General features: G+C 36.5%; 1 protein-coding gene across 12 annotated transcripts in view; it reads right to left on the minus strand.

Moving 5' to 3' along the window:
* Positions 1-4,296: 4,296 nt before the first annotated feature.
* LOC18428068 (WW domain-containing protein) overlaps positions 4,297-19,587 on the minus strand; it is a 32,252-nt gene continuing 16,961 nt past the window's right edge. For all 12 annotated transcript variants that reach the window (XR_016047037.1, XR_016047038.1, XM_011622835.3 and 9 more), the window contains 6 exons: positions 18,145-18,319; positions 17,298-17,517; positions 8,548-8,661; positions 5,177-5,302; positions 4,758-4,809; positions 4,297-4,674 (listed from right to left, as the gene is read on the minus strand). Coding sequence is in view for 10 of the 12 variants with exons in the window: in XM_011622835.3 (XP_011621137.1) it covers positions 4,522-4,674; positions 4,758-4,809; positions 5,177-5,302; positions 8,548-8,661; positions 17,298-17,517; positions 18,145-18,319 (840 nt within the window). In the remaining 2 variants the exon portion in view is untranslated. The remainder of the gene's footprint in view (positions 4,675-4,757; positions 4,810-5,176; positions 5,303-8,547; positions 8,662-17,297; positions 17,518-18,144; positions 18,320-19,587) is intronic.

The raw sequence follows: 19,587 nt of genomic DNA on the forward strand, positions 1-19,587 counted from the left end.
AAAATTCTTTTCTGAATTTGGAGTCTCGTCAATAATACACTCACAACCATCCGATCTGAAAACTTACGGACAAAAGTGATTGGAAACACTATGTATTAAAAATAAATAATCTTTTTATATACTTTCCTTTAAAATTGATTCTCACATTACTCAATTCCTTTGGTTGTTAGTGCTTGTGTATTTCCTGTGTTTTTATGGCTTGGTATTGAACTTTTTAGTCATGAGATTTTCAATGGTGATGGAAGTGCATATTTGAGACCCTTCTTTCTAATTTACTATTGTGTTTGCTATGAGCTTTTCTTGTGGTGGATGTCATGCTATGAGCTTTTTTCTTTTTCCTTAGATATCACGGTGTACTCCTATTCAGCCCTAAGTTGTATTCTAATTTTCTTTTTTCTAATTTTCTAAGTTGTATTTTAATTTTCTTTTTTCTAATGTTTCTTTTTTTCCAATTTTTTCTAAGTTGTATTCTAATTTTCTTAGCTGTATTCTATTTTTTTCTTCTATTTTTTTCTAATTTTTTTTCTAATTTTTATTCTAATTTTTTTCTAATTTTTTCTAAGTTGTATTCTAAGTTTTTCTAAGTTGTATTCTAATTTTCTAAGTTGTATTTCTAATTTTCTTTTTTCTAAGTTGTATTCTAATTTTTTCTATGTTGTATTCTAATTTTCTAATTTTCTTTTTTTCTAAGTTGTATTCTAATTTTCTAAGTTGCATTCTAATTTTTTCTATGTTGTATTCTAATTTTCTAATTTTCTTTTTTTCTAAGTGTTATTCTAATTTTCTAAGTTGTATTCTAATTTTTCTAATTTTCTAAGTTGTATTCTAATTCTCTTTTTTTCTAATTTTCTAAGTTGTATTCCAAGTTTCTTTTTTCTACACCTATTCAGCCCTAAGTTGCATTCTAATTTTCTTTTTTCTACAGCTATCATGGTGTACTCCTATTCAGCCCTTAGATATCATGGTGTAGGCCTATTCTAATTTTCTTTTTTCTACACCTCGATCTATATTCATTCTAGCGGCTTGTAGATCACCATGACAAAACTAGGTGAGCTTAAGTTGTGATCCCGGACCACAAATTCCTAGGCATGTCAACCTAGAGCATGTTTTTATTTTTGTAAAAATATGTTATGAGAGCTAACACAAAAAGGAAAATATGATCTTTTGCCACATTATGTATTCATTCAGAAAGGACCACGCAATGTCGTCTATAAGAAGCTACTGTGACCGTAAGAAGGCGCTGCTCAGTGGTATGTCAGTATGTCTTACTTACCAAAATGGAGCAGAGCAATCTGCAACAAGGGAAGCATAGGCAAAGGAAGTAGTTCTCGGGCCTCAGAGTTTCGTTAAGTTTTAGCAGCCTGTCCTCCGTCGTCGTATCAACTCGGATGATAGTAGGAGGCAGGTAAAGCAGGTAAAGAATAGTTTTTCTTTTCTTTTTCTTTTTTTTTGGATGATAGTAAGAGGCAGATAAAGCAGGTAAATTTGTGGTTGCTATGATGCCTGTTTTTTTATGCCTTAAGTAATATAGTTTCTTTGCCACTCTTCTTCATCTCTTGGGCTTGGAGATAGAATGTGAGCATATGGGGTGGGCAAGCCAATTTTTAAATGGGATGGAGATGGGCGAGCGAGGGAGTCATGTAAGTAGAGGGTGTGAGGGTAGGATGAGAGAGAGAGGGAGGGAGGGAGGGAGGGAGGGGGTGGTTAGGCAGAGACGGAGGGAGTGAGGGAGAGAGATGGGGAGAGAGAGAGGTGAGGTGATGATGAATGTATGTAGGGAGATGGAGGGAGTGAAGTTGATGATGCACTTCCACTTTCACACTTTTTTGCAGACACTTTGATATGGTTTATAGAACACCATGTACGAAATCTATACACAAGTTGTAACAGTCATGGTGGTTGAAGAAGTTCATGTTGAAGTTTTCGAGTCGATAATGCAACTGAGGCATCAGAATCAGAACATGAGGTTTGAGAGCCCAGAAAAACTTCCTTTGGGAATATAATTGTAGTGGGTAGACACAACGGGATTAGGGAGTACAAATAGGCATGTAATTTTAATTGTAAAGAGAGACATTTTGCGAGATCCTATACTCATGTGAAAGCTCACCTTTTTGGTCAACCCTGCAGGCAAGAACCTAAAAGAATCTCATGTTGTTCTAGAATATCAAAGGGAGTAGGACTCAAAAGGATGCTGAGTAACAATAGATATATCATTATTCTCCTCTCTATTGAATCAACTAATAGAAATAGAAAGGAAAAGGAAAGATTCAAGCCAAAATTCCAATTTTGCTTAATATAGAATGTGGATGCGACAGTTGCACGGTTCACAATTCTAGACCTCATCAGTCGAGGGGAATGACATGCGACTCCATACGGCCATGAAAATCAACTATAGGAAGGGAATCTTATTACAATGAATTTGCATTTTGGGGATGACAATTCTAACTATAGGAGTCATTTGACACCTCCGCTTCTGTGATTTCAATTTCTAATATGATTCGAAATCACAAGTGTTTCCAACAACTATAGTCAAACCACCTAATCTAAGTAGGAAAATTTGTTAACCAAAGAAAAATGGTGGGCTTGGCATCCAATGACTGAAAGATACGAATGTAGCTTTGCTGAAAGCAGTAGAATTTTGCAACTCAAGAGGACCACCTTTGGAAGACGGTTATTTGACAAAGACATGGCCTCCACAACTCCAGAGATGCCTAAAGTAAGAGCCTCATTTTTATACCCAACTTTTAGAAAAAAACAAGGAGCCTCATTTTTTTCCAAAAGACCTACCCAATTTGTTCATTTTTTTGGGTGGTTCAATGGGAATGGATCCCTTATTTGTAATAGAAATGAAACTCAAGACATTATGTTGTAGTTACCTGCACCCCTAACCACCTAGCTTTGAGCCCATTCCTAACCTATACTTCTTATTAACTAATAAAAAATTTAGCATTTTGGACAATTACGAAGAACTGGGGGCACATTTTGGTCAAGATCCAAGAGAGACCATACTGATCAAGAAGTCCAAGAGCTAAAAGTACTTCCTCTCCTCAACTCCCATTTTATCCTTAGGCAGGGCAGTGAGAGAATTGGATGGGTGCCAGCCAACTAAGATCAGGTTTATATAGCACCTCATTCTATAACCTCCTCCTAACAAGTCCACCCACCACTCTGGTATAGCCACCACCTAACAAGCGCATTCACCTTGCTGGTGGCCCGCAAAAGCCTGGTTTACCTGTCTTCCCTAAAAACCAGGCTCTTTGCTAGTTACGGTTAACAAAAGGACCCTCGACCTGGACCCTTGCATGGAAGCGGGATCCATTACCTTATCGCTGCATGATATGTAAAAAGGGCGAAGAATCGGCATCAACTGTGTCTACATTGTGAATTCGATTGTCAATTATGGCCCTTCCTTTGGCACTCTGTAGGTCTTGCCTACATGCATCGGCAACTACTCCCCACCTCCAGCATCAGGCCTTCTACTAAGGAAGGCCTCAATGTTGATCCTGGTTTGAACCATATGGGTGGAGCTAAATAGGAGTCATCTTAAGGGGGAAATCTCACTTCCAATAGTTGAAAGACATTCATGTCCACTGTACCTGGATGGGCTGCACCAAGGACTTTCACTTCCTTCTCCACTTCGGACTTTTCTAACTGAATTGATACAATATTTCAAAGTCCAACCCCATGAGATTACCAAGATCCATGCACTGGATTCCCCAAGAACCAGGCACAATCAAAATGAACTCCATTAGGTGCACCTATGATAATCCAGTGAAGGCAGATACTGGTGGCTGCAGCTTCTGTTCTGTTGTCCTTTTCTAGTGAATTGGCAGCATAAGAGCAGTGTTCTGAGGTACGAGCACTCCTAGTGGGGTCGAGCAATCATGGGGCTCCCCCTTGGTGGTGAAGTCATGAATTGTCCCAAACAGATGTCCGCCTGCTCTGCTGTCTAGAACATGTTTTCAACGAGGTCAATAAACTCAACAGACCCCTAGGAACCTCCTTCACCACAGAGGAGAGAGGCCAATGCTTGAGCAAATACTCTTGCAATGGAGGGACCAATCACACAATGTTGGCAGCTTCTCACTCACCCCTAAAACACAAAAGGGTCCATTAATTCTGGTCTGTAAGGCACTGAATTGGCAGGCGAGTTAAGGCCCAAGGTCTCTTCCCCTATCTTCTTTCCCTTCTCCCCTTTTTTGTCACTTTCCTGGTGGATCACCAAGGTTTCTTTCTTTCTGCAACATTTAAGAATGGCAACCACAGCTTGCGAGAGAAGTTTTTGTTCCTTAGATACGATATATAATGGATTCAACTTTATTCCAAAAAAATAAAAAATTCACAAAATATCTGTCACTCTCAACTACAAAACTCTTTGGCATTATCCAAGAATGACACCATGACCTACATATACCAATATTTATAATTTACAACAAACACAACCCATCCCCCAACCAAACCTCTCCCCGTGAACAATGTTAACATACCAGAGTGAAAGAGAGAGAGAGAGAGAGAGATGTCTCAGTCGGCATCCCCTAAACCATCACTTCCATCTCCTTTCTTTGAAATTGGTGCATAGTGATGGTTAGACTTCTTGCTCTGTGCAGCAATTTCTGCATTCTTACGAAGAACGGCACCTGGTGATGGATATGGCCGCTGCTGAAAAAGTGGACCCTGCAAAACAATTCCCAAGACAGGTTCTCAGTTCATTGCACTGCATCAACAAGAAGATTCACACACATGATGCAAAAACATACAGTAGCAGTGGTATCTGCAGCTCGTGGCTGTACTCCTTTGAGGCCCACTACCCTGCAACATCGTCATCAGCAAATTAATATTTATGATGGAAGCTCAATGTAGAACAGAAGCCTGTGTAATATGAGGCATCAGCTAATAATCACAAAGAAATATTTATCGTATCCCCAAAAATAACATATGCGACAAATGTTCCTAAAACTAATTTTCTCCCTACTTATTCCACATATGTTTCACGTAGATGTTATCTTCTTTTGCCTCTTTAAATGCAAGTGGATATTATATGTAAATATATGGTGATTGTCAGAGCTTGAAAGACAGCACAATCGCAGGCATTGTCAGTCAAAATACATATTTGATGACTATTCTACAAGTCCAAGGCTAATATGCATAGCATATAGGTAGATAAGGAAATGCCTACCATCCACCACGAGGTGCATCCGAATATGAACTTGGATCCATTGGATCTAATTCGTCATCATCAGAGTGCCTATGTTTCTTGTTCTCTCTCCTATGACCCCTTCCCATGGGTGGTTTACCGCTTGGCCTGTAATGGGAAGAAACAACCAACAGACGTAAAATTAGAAAAAGTTAAGATAATCACTACTCTAACAGAAGTTCATTGTTGGATCCAATTTAACTGCTACCCAATACGTTATACTCCAGTTAAATAATTTATATTTCATTCTACTTTCAACAATGTACCGTCTGCTTTTTCTTTTATTTTATTAGGCAAAACTTCTTGTATAATGCATCATACATGGCTTATAAATATCTTTCCATGGCAGTTCTGAACATGTACACACCAGCACAAAAGCCAACCACTTCGTAATATTTCCAAACAAACATCATGTTCCTCATGAATGCAGATAGTAGAAATGAGCATGTTGTACGAGTTTCGCAAAGCATAATTCGTATCACTCATAGACTTGAATCACGTCTACCAAATTGACACATAGTTTAGACTATTCTAAAGTTTTTCCTCTGCAACTCGCTTTTAACAATTATAACCGGCTCAACAAATTAACTCTTCTCAGCTAACAATTTGATTGATCAAGCTTAACTCGGGAGAAGATAAGAACAAGAATATCCTCTTATTGATTTTGTGAAAGGGAAAACATGACTGGTCCTTTGTATGATGGAACCCCTGCAGGTCTTTATTTTCAATATGATGGTTTCTGTCCTTGCAGTTCCCAGGGTAACACAAAAACTTGCACTTCCTCCTCACATTTGTGATGAGGCCAAAAGGGGTACCGTCGTCAAAATTCATCTATGAGAGGTGATTGGCAAGTACTTTCTCCAAAGGTAATACAAACATACATACATACATATGTATATAAATGGAAAAGTATATAAATAGACCATTTGCTTTTGGTACAAGGAGATCATAATCACTCTTGTCCGTTAGATTTCAAATCAGGTGGTTGTGAGTGTATCATTTATTAGATTTAAAATTCAAAGAAAAATTTCTCAAACTTTGTTACAACTCAAACAAACCAATTTGAAATTGGATGGCCAGAGGTATTTGTGACCTTCATGTAACAAAGGTAAATGGTCTCGTAGTATATTTTAAGATATGCTACACTAATGATGAACTTAGAATTTTCTAATCTAAAAATTTCAACAACAAAAGGCCCTCACAAATATAAAAATTACATTAATAAACTTGTTTGAAATTTTTGAAAAGGACATATCTGTGAATATATATATATATATATATATATATATACATATATATATGTATATATATATATGTATATATATATATATATACATATATATATGTATATATATATATATACATATATATGTATATATATGTATATATATATATATATACATATATATATGTATATATATATATGTATATATATATATATATGGGAAAAGTTTATATAGAGCCGAGGCTCTAAACAATCAAATTTGAGCCTACCTCAAAAATTTCACTAGAAGAGGTTGTTTTGATGCCCAAATATCTTCAAATTGATCATCTCGACATCTAGATATATGCACATGAGAAAAAATGGATTGCAAGTTTTGGAAATAGTGTATTTTGTAACGCATTTTTGGACCGTCAATTTTCAAGTTTTCATAGATATGTCGATCTACAATAATATGAAAATATATTTTAAGGCTATCACAAAGATTTTCAATATTGAAACCACATTTCTCAACACTATTTGAAGGAGGCTCTAATTTGATTGTTTAGAACCTAGACTCTATACAAACCGCACCCTATATATATACATATATATATATATATATATATATATATATATATATATATATATATATATATATAGGAAAATGCTGAGATTATCCCACTGGCTCATATCAACATATAAGCTCAACAGCTCAGATTAAATCTGGGCCGATCTGACGGTCACGACCTCATTTCGTATTTTAATTTTAATTTTTTTCTACGAATCCAAATAACTTGAAATTTTAAGCGTCCATTCTTCTCATCAAGGCGCACTTAATAAAAATATTAAAAAAAAAAATTCGCAAAAAATAAATTGACCAAAATACCCCGAAAGCTTTTCAGGAATATTTTGTTCAAATTATTTCTTGCAAATTATTTTTGATATTTTTATTAGATTATCCTATTTTTGAAGAATACACACCTAAAATTTCAAATGATTTGGATTCATAAAAACAAAATTAAAATATAAAATGAGGTAGTGACCGTCAGATCGGCCCTTATTCAAGCTGGACCGTTGGGCTCATATGTTGTTATGAGCTAGTGGGCTAATCTCAACATTTTCCATATATATATATATATATATATATATATATGAAAACACTACGCAACGCCTATAGGCGAAAATGAACAGTGATTTTGCCTACCCCGATTACAGTCCAAAGTTCATCGCACGATTACGATTGTCCGATAGTGTTTCATTTTTCATTTTTTTTTACAAATCAGAATGACCTGAAATTTGGAACGTGTATTCATCAAAAATAGGGGAATCATCCAAAAATATAAAAAAATATTTTACATGAAACAAATTAACTAAAATACCCCCGAAAAGTTTCAGGGTATTTTGGTCTCTTTTTTTCTTTGATAATTTTTTTTTATATTTTTATTAGATGTGCCTCAATAAGATGTACATACCCTCCAAATTTCAGGTTATTCCAATTTGTACAAAAAATATGAAAAATAAAACACTACCGGACAATCGTGACCGCACGATGAAATTTGGACGGTGATGAGAGTAGGCGAAATCACTATTCATTTTCGCCTATAGGCGTTAGGAAGACTTTTCCATATATATATATGGAAAAATTTTATATAAGGTTGCAACCTTAAAATGTAGAACTACGAATGCACCTTAAAACATCGGAAAAAATTGTTTTAATGTTGGAAAACCCTCTAATTGAGCATCTCGACATCGAGATGTATGATTATGAAAGAAAAAATGATTTTGAGTCCAAAAAATAGGGCATCTTACAACACATTATCTAAACCGTCCATTTTCAAAATTTTCTTATGTTTATAGATCGACTTGATTTTAACCATTTTTAGAGTCTAAAATTTTACAATTAGATATGAAAATAGATTTTGAGATAATCCTAATAATATTTTACATCAAAATTATATGTTATGATCAAATTTGAAGGTGCAGCTTAATTGGATTGTTTAAGGTTGCAACCTTATGGAAACCACACCCTATATGTGTGTGTGTGTGTGTATATATATATATATATATATATATATATATATACTCGGAGAAAGTAGACCCAAACGACAATGAAACCTAGAGAGGAAACATAGTTAAGGAAACAAGATACCTCTGCTTGTCATCTCTTTTGCCAGCATCTTCTCGATGAACTGTTGCATGATCCATTTGTTTCTTATTGTTTGAACTGGGAGGTGGGCTCTGCTGGTAAGGAAGTTTGAGAATCCTGCAATCAGAAGACGTATGTTTTATGTTTAAAACCTCTTGGTTGAGTGAAGCTTACCTAGTTTTCTGGCAAGCTTCAAAGAAAGAAAATTAAAAAGCAAAGTCATTCAACAAAAATGGAGCTACCCATCTTTTCCTGAATTTTTTGTGGGATGTTTTCTCCATCAAAATTTCGAAATAAAACCATTTTATCGTGACGAACTTTATTTAGCCTCAAACACTAAACCCTAAATCGTAAACATGTGGTTCACTACCAATAGGAGATACAAATACTAGAGCCTGTAAAGAGTCTCTAAATCACAAATGGGAATAGAGAACGAATCCAATCTGATGGAACAATATAGCTTGTGACAAGCTAGACAAAAGAGCTCTTAATGTGTTTGCTCGATGATATTTTGATGTATCAATCAAAAGGTCTCAGTCTATTTTTAAAGATTTTCTCGCCTTTGGATTCCTTACAATCAATTGGTCCATGAAATTGACCCCAGAGATTTCAAGTCCCTTAACTAAACCTCTTTGTAACTCCCAAGGGAGTGGGTATGCTGTGGATCAAGAAGCCATTTCGAACCCACACAAACTATAATAACAGCTAATCCTAAGTGTAGCTGTTGAAAGTGGGAGCGGGTGTGGGTGCGAGAGCCTGGCATCAACCCTTGGCTGAAGCTTCCTACCTGGGGAGTGCTGCTCAGGGAGCGAACTAGGGGCGATCTCCTATATATGCACTACATTCACATGGAGCACAAGGGGAGCACCCCATATATATGTTTGTATATGTATGTATGTATATATGTGTGGGTGTGTGTGTTTGTGGGTGGGTGGGTGCATGCATGTGCGTGTGCGTGTGCATGTGCGTGCATGTGTATGCACATGCATGCGTGCATGAGTAGTATCCTCAACTGTTGCTATATATATTATTACAATTACCTGAGTGATAAATCATAACAATCACCTGAATGATAAATCATAAATGCATGTCTGTGTATACCTACAAATACGTCCTCTCAGTTTCTTCAGAAGTGATATTTTAAAAATAAAAGAATTAATAATCTATCTTTTAGCATTATCAATATGCTGAACACATGCTAATAAGAACTTTGTTGCTAGAAAGTCCCATAAAAAATTCTGAAATCCAAAGCAAAAGTTAACCAAGATCCTCACAAAACTATGATCCTAAGTAGAGTTAGATAACTACTAATTTATGGGATGTAAATACTTATCCTTTACTCTTCAAAAACCAGTCAGAAAATATCTATCCTTGGCTCTTCAAATGTTTGCTCCATTATTATTTTTATTTATTATAAACTTCTGGTATTAATGCTTGGGAAAAATTTAAGAAATTGTGTTTAAGACTCAGGAGTGTCAAAAAGGAAAATGCATACAAGCTCTGTGTTGCATGGTCTTGGGGGGAAGATTTCAGATTTGGTCAAGCCTTCGTCCCAATAGCAGCATCAATGCTTGCTCCACCTCAGGTTTGAGTAAGGGCATCTTTAAACCATGCGTGGAACTGAAATTTTGGTCAAAAAGATGTTAAACCTCCTAGGACACAAGGATGTATCTTTTAGCCCATCCTGTAACAAATTGGGAATCTCCCTCTATGAGCAGTTACGTCCCCAGCTACTATCGAACACTTGGAGGCCAGTCCACAAGGGTTTGATTTTGGCAAGAGTGGCATCAAGTGTAGCCACGCGGCCAGAATATGTTAGGATATAAATGCCTCCCAGCCCGTGAACATAAATCAGAGATTCTGAATGACAATGTAAGTATTATAGAAAAATAGACAAACTTAGAATTGTTGAAACTGAATCTCTAGGAGACTTATCCTAATGTAGGGTTCCCAAGCCATTTGAGTTAAAGAAGAAATATGGAAAGAAATAAAAAATAACCTTGCAATCATACAATCCCCAAGGTGTTTATTTATTTCTCACGTGGCAACTTTGAGCACTTCCAATCTCAATGCTCAAATAAAGAAGCTCCTAAATGTCCTAATGGTAAAAGAGAGCACCATTGTTTGGTTTCTAATTGAATTCTTATGAATGGCGTCATGCCCATTGATGGGTGGACTCAGGTGCCACAAAATACGTCCATTTGGCACCATATAGCACAAGCATTGATTTGAAAGATGCCTTCATCATTTATCGGAGGAATAAAAGCTAGAGAGCATGTCTTATCAACAGAAAATGATGCTTGTTCCAAGGTGTTCGGTGCTGGAATATTTCAAGCTAGCAATCCTAAATTACAAGTTTTTCTCATGCTAAAACTCTCTATGCAGCTTTGATGCATTGCAATCTAATGCTGTCACTTGTCATGTTGTTAAGTGTAAACGAGTACAAAGAGCATTTCATCTATAGGAAGGTTCTAATTGGGAAGCATAGAATAAAGATTGTCTGCAGAAAGGTGAATAATGATATGTACCTCTTAAACAAAGATGAATAAAACCAAGTCCCTTGTGCTTCTCATTTGTAGGACTCTACTTATAGCGATTCTTCAATCGTTTATGACATATGAGGATACCAATAACATAAGGACCACAATTCGCCAACCTGTTAGGTTGACCTGAGATGTGCCTGGGTCAACCCAACTAGGTCCCCACCAAAATTGGCTTCAACAGTGTCAATCTTTACTATTTTCTTCAATGTCACCTAAGTAGGGTTTATTGCTAATGTGAATAGGTTCGTCAAGAACATGAGCATCTCTAGATTCCAAAAGAGATCTAGTGCCATAGTTATAGAATCTATACCCCTTGAAATTGTCTAAAGATCTAATCATAGTTACCAGGATCGGTATCGGGATTGGTTCTGGGATCGGATCTGAACTGCTGGATTGTGAAAGACTAGAATGTCCCTAGGCTCCGGATTTTTGTCAGTACACCCTAAAATTTAAGAATTGAGATCTCAATATGTTGGGGAGCTCAATCTGGGGTCAAATGATAAGTTCTACAAGTCAAGCTCGTCCTTAAGTGCATTAAACTAAGGTTCCTAGGCTGAGAATGCAATAATTTCATAATATTTTATTTTTTTAACTCTTATGAGTGTACTTATATTTTATTTTTTTAACTCTTATGAGTGTTCTTATATTTTATTTTTTTAACTCTTATGAGTGTAATTATATTTTATTTTTTTAACTCTTATGAGTGTACTTATGAGTGTACTTATATTTTATTTTTTTAACTCTTATGAGTGTACTTATATTTCAATTAAGCAATAAAAAACTTTAAAGAAATTGAAATTTTATAAAAAAAAAAAAGAATAAATCATCATATACTACTTTACATATTCTTTGAGTGTAGTTTAAGACTTCATGTAATAACAATCATGGCCATCTATTTTCGCTGTCGTATTAAGAAAAGTATTAAGTTCAAGCATAAGATTCCAACTCGTGACCTGTCATAGAGGCCTGGATGGATAGTATAGTTTACAACCACCAGAAATCATGTGTGAGAACAAAATATGCAATTAATATATACCTAAAACGTACAAAATAGCCATTAATTAGCTTTAAGTTAGACCTCAAGGTTTGAACTTGTGATCTGTGAAAGAGCCAAAGAGGGAAAATATAGTCTACCACCAAGGGAACCTCGACTGAGTTTAGCTATGAACCCTCCAATATGATGCTAAGGAATCTAGACCCCATGTAAATCTGGATCTCGAACCCTAATAGGAAGGATCGAGCTTTCAAAGTTTATACATCACAAAGGGGGAAGATCCCCCTCCCTGGAGCGGAGCAATGAGCTTCTAGTGTGGATCTACCCCTTGATTTGGAGATCCCAATAACTACGTATCCCATAAAAGAATGTTACTTGGTTTTACTACGCAACATTGATATCTCATTGGATGAGACGAGTACCTCGGCGAGACACTTCTAACTTCGTAGACGAGCAAAGTGGTAGTTCCTTACCATACCAAAGCTCATAGGGCATTTTGTTAACTAACTTAAGAGGAGGCCTACAAAATATGCATCATATACATCATAATAACATCGGTCTAAGAAGGGTAAGGACCTTCAACTTTCCCAAAACCTGTCTCAAGCCCGAGAAAAGGAGGTAGGTCGTGCTAGGTAGGCAAAAACGTAAAACTTCGCCAAAACTTATCATGAATCCTGAATCTACGTTATTTGCTTATGTTGGGCATTCACTGTAAGCAACATGCTGCATTGGAACTGGGTACAATAATAATTAAGCAAGGGTTAGCTAGGGCGCTCCCCGAAAATTATGTGCCGTAGCGCCGCCCGGTTGCGGTGAAAAATAAGCAAGGGTTCCCGCAACATTCTGGACGAGTGAGGTTAAAGAAGCTAGTTCAAGTTAATAGGATTAGTTCAGTCACACAGAGAATGTAGAAACGCTTAACAAGTAAGAGTATGGAGTTAGTGGATACAATTAAATGAAAGAGAGTAAACATAGCTTGTCTACAAGAAACTAAGTGGACAAGGAAAAGCTAAGAAAATAGATGAGTATAAACTTTGATATAAAGGAAAGCATAATAATATAAATGGCGTAAGCATAATAATGCACAGATTTAAAAAATAAAGTGGTTAATATCAAGAGAATAGGTAGTAGGCTCCTATTTATTAAACTTGTATTAGGGAAAGAGATAAATAACGTAAATAGTACTTATGCACCACAAGTAGGATTAGAGGAGAGAATTAAGAGGCAATTCTGGGAGGACATGGATGGACTTGTCCAAGACATACCAAACGGAGAGAGGACCTTTTTAGGAGAGGACTTAAAAGGTCATGTAGGGAAGGATAATAGAAGATGTGAAGAGGTACATGGGGGATATGGGTTTGGTAAAAGAAATGAGATGGTTGAGGCTATTCCAGATTTTGTTATGGCCTACAACCTAACAATAGCACACACTTACTTTAAAAAGCGAGATGAACATTTAATGACTTATAAAAGTGGATAATATAAAAGCCAATAGACTTCTTCCTAGTTAAGAAGGTAGATTGACCATCATGTAAAGATTGTAAAGAGATGGAAGAAAAGGGGTGAAATTAATAAATGTCCAAGAACTAGGTGGTGGAATTTAAAAAATGAGACGATAGACTTATTTAGTGATAAATTAACTAAAGAAGGAACATGAGGTCAATGTTATGTGGAATGAGGTGGCTGATTGCATAAGAAAGTGGCCAAAGACGTTTTAGGAGAAACTAGAAAGAAAGAATTTTTGATAAAAATACCTGATGGTGGAGTGATGAGGTTCGAAGGCCATTAGCAAAAAATGATCATACTAAAAAACTTGGCAATGAAATAAAAATAATCAAAACGAAGAATAATAAAGAAATACTTAAAAAAATGTTAAACAAATAGTAAGACTAAACGTAAAGCATATGATAATCTATACAACAAATTGAGAACAAGGAAAGGTAAAAAAGATATCTTCAAATTAGCAAAAATGAGAGAAAAAGTGTAGCAATCTAGACCATATTAAATGCATTGAGAGTGAGGATCAAAAGGTCATGGTGAAAGATGAAGAGATCAACGAAAGGTGAAAAGTTCATTTTCAAATGTTATTTAATGACGAACACAATATGAACACAGCGGTAGAAGGAATTGTTGGAATAAATGAGGGCAGACGTCATGGATACATTCGTAAAATTAGGATATCAGAAGTGAAAGAAACATTAAGGAGGATGAAGATAAGAAAGGCTTTAGAACCAGATGGTATCCCAATAGAGGTTTGGAAACGCATGGGGGAGATCAGCAACGACTGGCTGATCAAGTTGTTCACCAAGGTGTTGAGAACAAAGAAAATGCCAAATGAATGGAGGAAAAATATTGTGGTACCTATTTACAAGAATAAATGAGACATACAGAATTGTGTAAACTATCAATAGACCAAACTTATGAACCACACTATGAAGTTGTGAGAGAGTGATTAAGCAACGACTAAGGCATGCAACGAGTGTAACAGAAAACCAATTCAGTTTTATACCAAGGAAGATAACAATTGAAGCTATTTCCCTACTTAAGCAACTGATTGAGAAGTTTAGGACAAAGGAAAAAGACCTCCACATAGTCTTTATTGATCTAGAGAAAGCTTATGATAGAGTATCTCGAGATTTAATTTGCTTGATGTTGGAAAAGAAAGGAGTCTCCAGACACTATATCGACTTGATGAGAGATATATAAGAGGGAGCGCTAACTAGTGTGCAAACAACTAGTGGCGAAACGAGTGAGTTTTCAATGACAATAGGTTTACATCAAGAGTCAACGTTGAGCCCATACCGCTTCATCTTAATTATGGATGATTTAACTAGGCACTCACAAGATGAGGTATCTTATTGTATGTTATTCGCAAACGACATAGTTTTGATCGATGAGACCCGAAGCGACATCAACACAAAGTTAGAATTTTGGAGGGATGCTACAAAATCTAAAGGTTCTAAAATTAGATCGACTAAGACAGAGTATATGGAATGCAAGTTTAGTAATAATAGGAGTAGAAACGACGAGTGTGTAACCCGCTCTGCCAGGATTTAAATTTGATTTGATAGTCGGGGGCCTTCTTGGGGTGTGTAACCCGCTCTGCCAGGATTTGAATTTAATTTGACAGTCGGGAGCCTTCTTGGAGCGTGTAACCAGCTCTGCCGGGATTTAATTTTGATTTGACAGTCGGGGGCCTTCTCGAGGTGTGTAACCCGCTCTGCCATGAATTTGAATTTGAAATTGAAATAAGCTATATGCTCCGAGGCAAACCCGTACCATTGAAGACTGGTAGCTTCCCCTTCTGGTAGGTTGGCGGGAATGGAATTGATCAATGTAAGTCGGGTACGGATTCTTGTACAACTTGGTCCCTTGCACCCTTGGGACTTGCATGCACCTTAAGCTTCTGTCAATCATGAAGTTAAAGGATTTGGTATGCCAACATCATTGGAATGTACTCCTAGAAGGGTCTAATTTGAGCAATTCTATGTCATTTGTTTTCACCAAAATTCATCTATTTTCAAATAGGATCTCAAGACAATAAAATCCCAAAAGATCAATTGAAGTTTCAACTTCAGGGTTGAGACTTTTAACCCTGGAATTCAATACGAGTTCATTCCCTTGTACTTAAACTGTTCTCATATATGGTTTAAACCTCTTAAATGAAGCCATTTTAATGAAAATTATGAACACAAAACACATTAAACCATTGATTTGTTAAAAATTTAACTCCTATTGGACAAAAAGTTCGCTAAAACATTATATTCTCACCAGATCTGCAACTACAATACATCAATTACAATTAAATAGACAAGAGATTGACTTTTACAAGCTCATGTTTGGTAACCTCTTGCCTAATCTCATACCATGTTAACTCAATTTATAATATCCATAGAGCAACAAAGCATGTAATTTACAAGTAAGTTAATTTCAGCAGAATATATGAAGCTATGATGCTCATCCCATGTTTCACAACTTATTTATGCGCGCTGCCTGAAAGAGATCAATGGGATTATTACTTGTGCAGATGCAACAATTGCTTCATATCTTACCAGCTCCATCACTATAAAATTAAAATTAGACTTCCTTCAACAAATCTATTTACAATCAGATGTTCACAAGGCCTATTAGCTTCACAAAGTGCAACTCGTGACTCAGGATAATCAACAGGCTAGAGATTATCTTCTGGCTTATTTTCTTGCATGAAATGGACAAGAAAGGGTCAATTTTCAAATCAGACGCCCACTAATTAGGCTATTCCATAACAATATAACATTTATCATACAGTTTTGAGTATTAACTTGGGAATCTGGTAGAAATGGAAACCAAGACGTCACATTGTGGCCCTCCAACATCCTAACCATCTATGCCTAGAAAAAACCGTATTGTTGAGCAGAGGTAAGGTATGCAGCCCACAACTAAACTTTCGACTCCTTAAGATCTAGAAGACGATTTCCTCAGAACCTTCATTTTCGAAATATCTCCAGCAGGCTTCAAAATGAGAATGAATTCTAGCATTCAAAATTCTTGGATAATGTCTAAACCACTCTAATAAAATGCTCGATTTTATGGAGTTCCTGATATCCGGATTGTCCAACGCATGCTATTCATGTTTAATTTTCAGTAGCCCTTTTTTTTAGAATTCCATTTTTGAGGAATCTTTCCAATGGCAACCAAAGAAAAACCACTAGCTTGAGTGTTTCCCATATTTATCACAGTCCAGAATCCAGACACCATTGCATCTCTGTAATAGTCTCAAGATAGACTATCCTTCATCTATGCTTCTTTTACTTTTGTGTTTCGTTTTGGTTGAGATCCCTTTATTTTATATATACATTTTCTTCTTTTTCTTTTGACAGGAAAAAATTGATTTTGGTAGAGCAAGAAAATAAAAACTGCATGGGAGATAATTGAATTTTCAACTGAATTAATAAATTTTTATGTCAATAAAAGATAAAGAGAAGTTTCTGTTATGAGTCAGAAGAAAAGGATATGCCATTAACTTTCAGCACATGCCTCGATAAAAACTCATCCCACTAACATGCCAAGTTTGAAATCATTTGAGCATAAAAAACTAATAAATATTGCTGAGGGTGGTAGCCGATTTAAGTTTCAAACAACATAGACAGGTCAGGCGAAAAATCACAGGTTCAGTAAAATGGGCAGAGTGTTATTAACTTATTATAGTACATGTTACATTATCTTTCCAAACATACCTCGTACAATGATTGCAATAGCCCCATGCCTGCACAAGATCACGCCCCCATCCACCACATCCCATACACTTTTTAAATATGGAAGATTGGTTAACTCCATTTTCTGCAGCTCCAGTTTTTGTGTTCACTCTATCAACATTCTGTGAATTAGCCCGCTCAGAAAACATTGGTGGCTCCCATTGTGATACATTTGTCTTGGTATTGTAGTAATACTTTTGACCTGTGGAAAAGAATACAAGCTTCAAATTAGATATCTACCACTATGAGTCTATCTGTGTATCTCGTGAAAAGCATAAAGGAGAGGTAGCGTCTGTCCAGTTTAAGCACCAAGCAGACCCCAAATCAGTCCATGTCAGGATTTGGAGTCTTGAACTAAAACTGTTCAGGTCTCAAGAACCTGAACTTGGCCTTGTCTACCGATTCAGATTTAATATTTCATGAACAACTAACAAGTCAAGGAATGGCTTTAAATGGCTAAACTTGGCCTGAATGGCCCATTTTTCTACCAAATTGGGTGGCCCACAATCTTCTTTCTTCTAAGCATTTTTGTTAGAACTACCCAAACTAGTTGACAATAATTGTTCAGGTCAAGTCTCCCAACTTGATTAAGAAAGTAGCCAAAGCGACAAGCACAAATGGGGTCGCCGCCCAATCAAGTTCTCTAGTGGGATTCAGTTTTAATAGCAGTACTCCAAGTCTCTTCCTCTGTGTAGGCATGAGAGAAAGAGAAAGCGAGAGAATTTTCTTTTCTTTTCTTTATTTTTGTTTGGGGGAGGTGCGGGGGTGGAAGAGGGAGGGAGAGAGAGACATAGAGAGAGAGAGAGAGAGAGAGAGAGAGAGAGAGAGCCTGTTGAATCATCAATAGCTTCTTCCCAATCCGGCAGCAGAGTTGGAATGGATGGACAAGGTAATTCTGGTGGTTGCCGATGCATGGCACTCTCCACAGGCCGCTCCCATTGGCTTTTACCACTACTTTCATTATAATAGTACACAGAACCGCTTGCTGAGTCCTTAGCTTCAACCTATAAGACAGGAAAGTTGACATTAATATTCACCATCCAAATTAATGCTTGAGAGGCAGTAAACTACCATAAAGCTTATCCTTGATCATGTTCCCAAACAACAAACATTGAAGAAAATCATCATCATCATCATAACCTTTTCCCAATTAAAGAAAATAAAAAGCTAAAATACTAATATTCTCGTGCAAATTTGTTCGGTTTTAAAAGATAAAAAAGATATCATATGCGAGCTAAAACTTCATGCATGCTTCCTACCATTCCACAATCTCAGAATCAAAATACTGAACACATCAAATATTATTTCTCCAAAATGATTTTCTGAAGCCATACCAATAATACGGGCTATAATCTTAGAGTCGCTAAAACCCTGAATTCCATCAAAACAAGGCCACGACCTTATCAGCCTGTTTCCAATGGGCTCCTTTTCAGTATCAGAGTGGACAGTTAGGCCAAACCAGTTTAACGCAAAGTATAGAAACATGCAACAAGCTCATGACATTCTATGTTTGCATTAAGTTGCTCATGATCCAATCTGAACGCCATTAATTTGCCACGTAAACAGGGTGGCTTTCCAACTCATTACTACAAGGGGGTAATACCAACTAAGTTGGTGGATGTCCATTTTTAGTCTAGCCTCTCTACATGGGGTTTCCAAGTTATTTGCATACAAATATTTGGTTCAAAATTGACAACAATGCAGAACTGCCAAACTCATCAATTTGGCATTTGATTAATATAAAGTGATATCGTTCAGCCATGAGACCATGAAAAACAAATAGAAATACAGGCATGGTTTTTGTCAATAATTCTTGATCTCACTATCCTCAATCCAAAAACCGATAGATTCAACAAAGGAAGATCTCTCTCTCTCTCTCTCTCTCTCTCTCTCTCTCTCTCTCTCACACACACACACACACACACACACACACACACACACACTTAGAGGAGACTGCCGCTAGGACATCTAGCCATTTCACATTATCTAAAGCACTTAACTTTTTTGGTTATGGGAAACAAGGTAGAGAAACCGCAATATAGGGAAGAATCATACGACATAGTCAAGAGATGTGAATGTGAGGCCAGGTGGCACACTTGATTACGGACTTTAGTGAGACTAGCTGATTATCATTCGGTTAATGAGTCACAATGTAGATGAGAGTTGTTGATGCGCCTCTGGGATGGGTGCTTCTCTCCCTTGGCAGGTGTAGTGACTATTGTGGGCCCCACATCCATTAGAACCCTGCAATAATTATTGTAGGCCTCATGCT

This window comes from Amborella trichopoda, chromosome 13 (genome assembly GCF_054954075.1).
Source record: "Amborella trichopoda isolate Santa Cruz 75 chromosome 13, AtrichopodaSantaCruz75HAP2 v2.0, whole genome shotgun sequence".
Classification (NCBI taxonomy): Eukaryota; Viridiplantae; Streptophyta; class Magnoliopsida; order Amborellales; family Amborellaceae; genus Amborella; species Amborella trichopoda.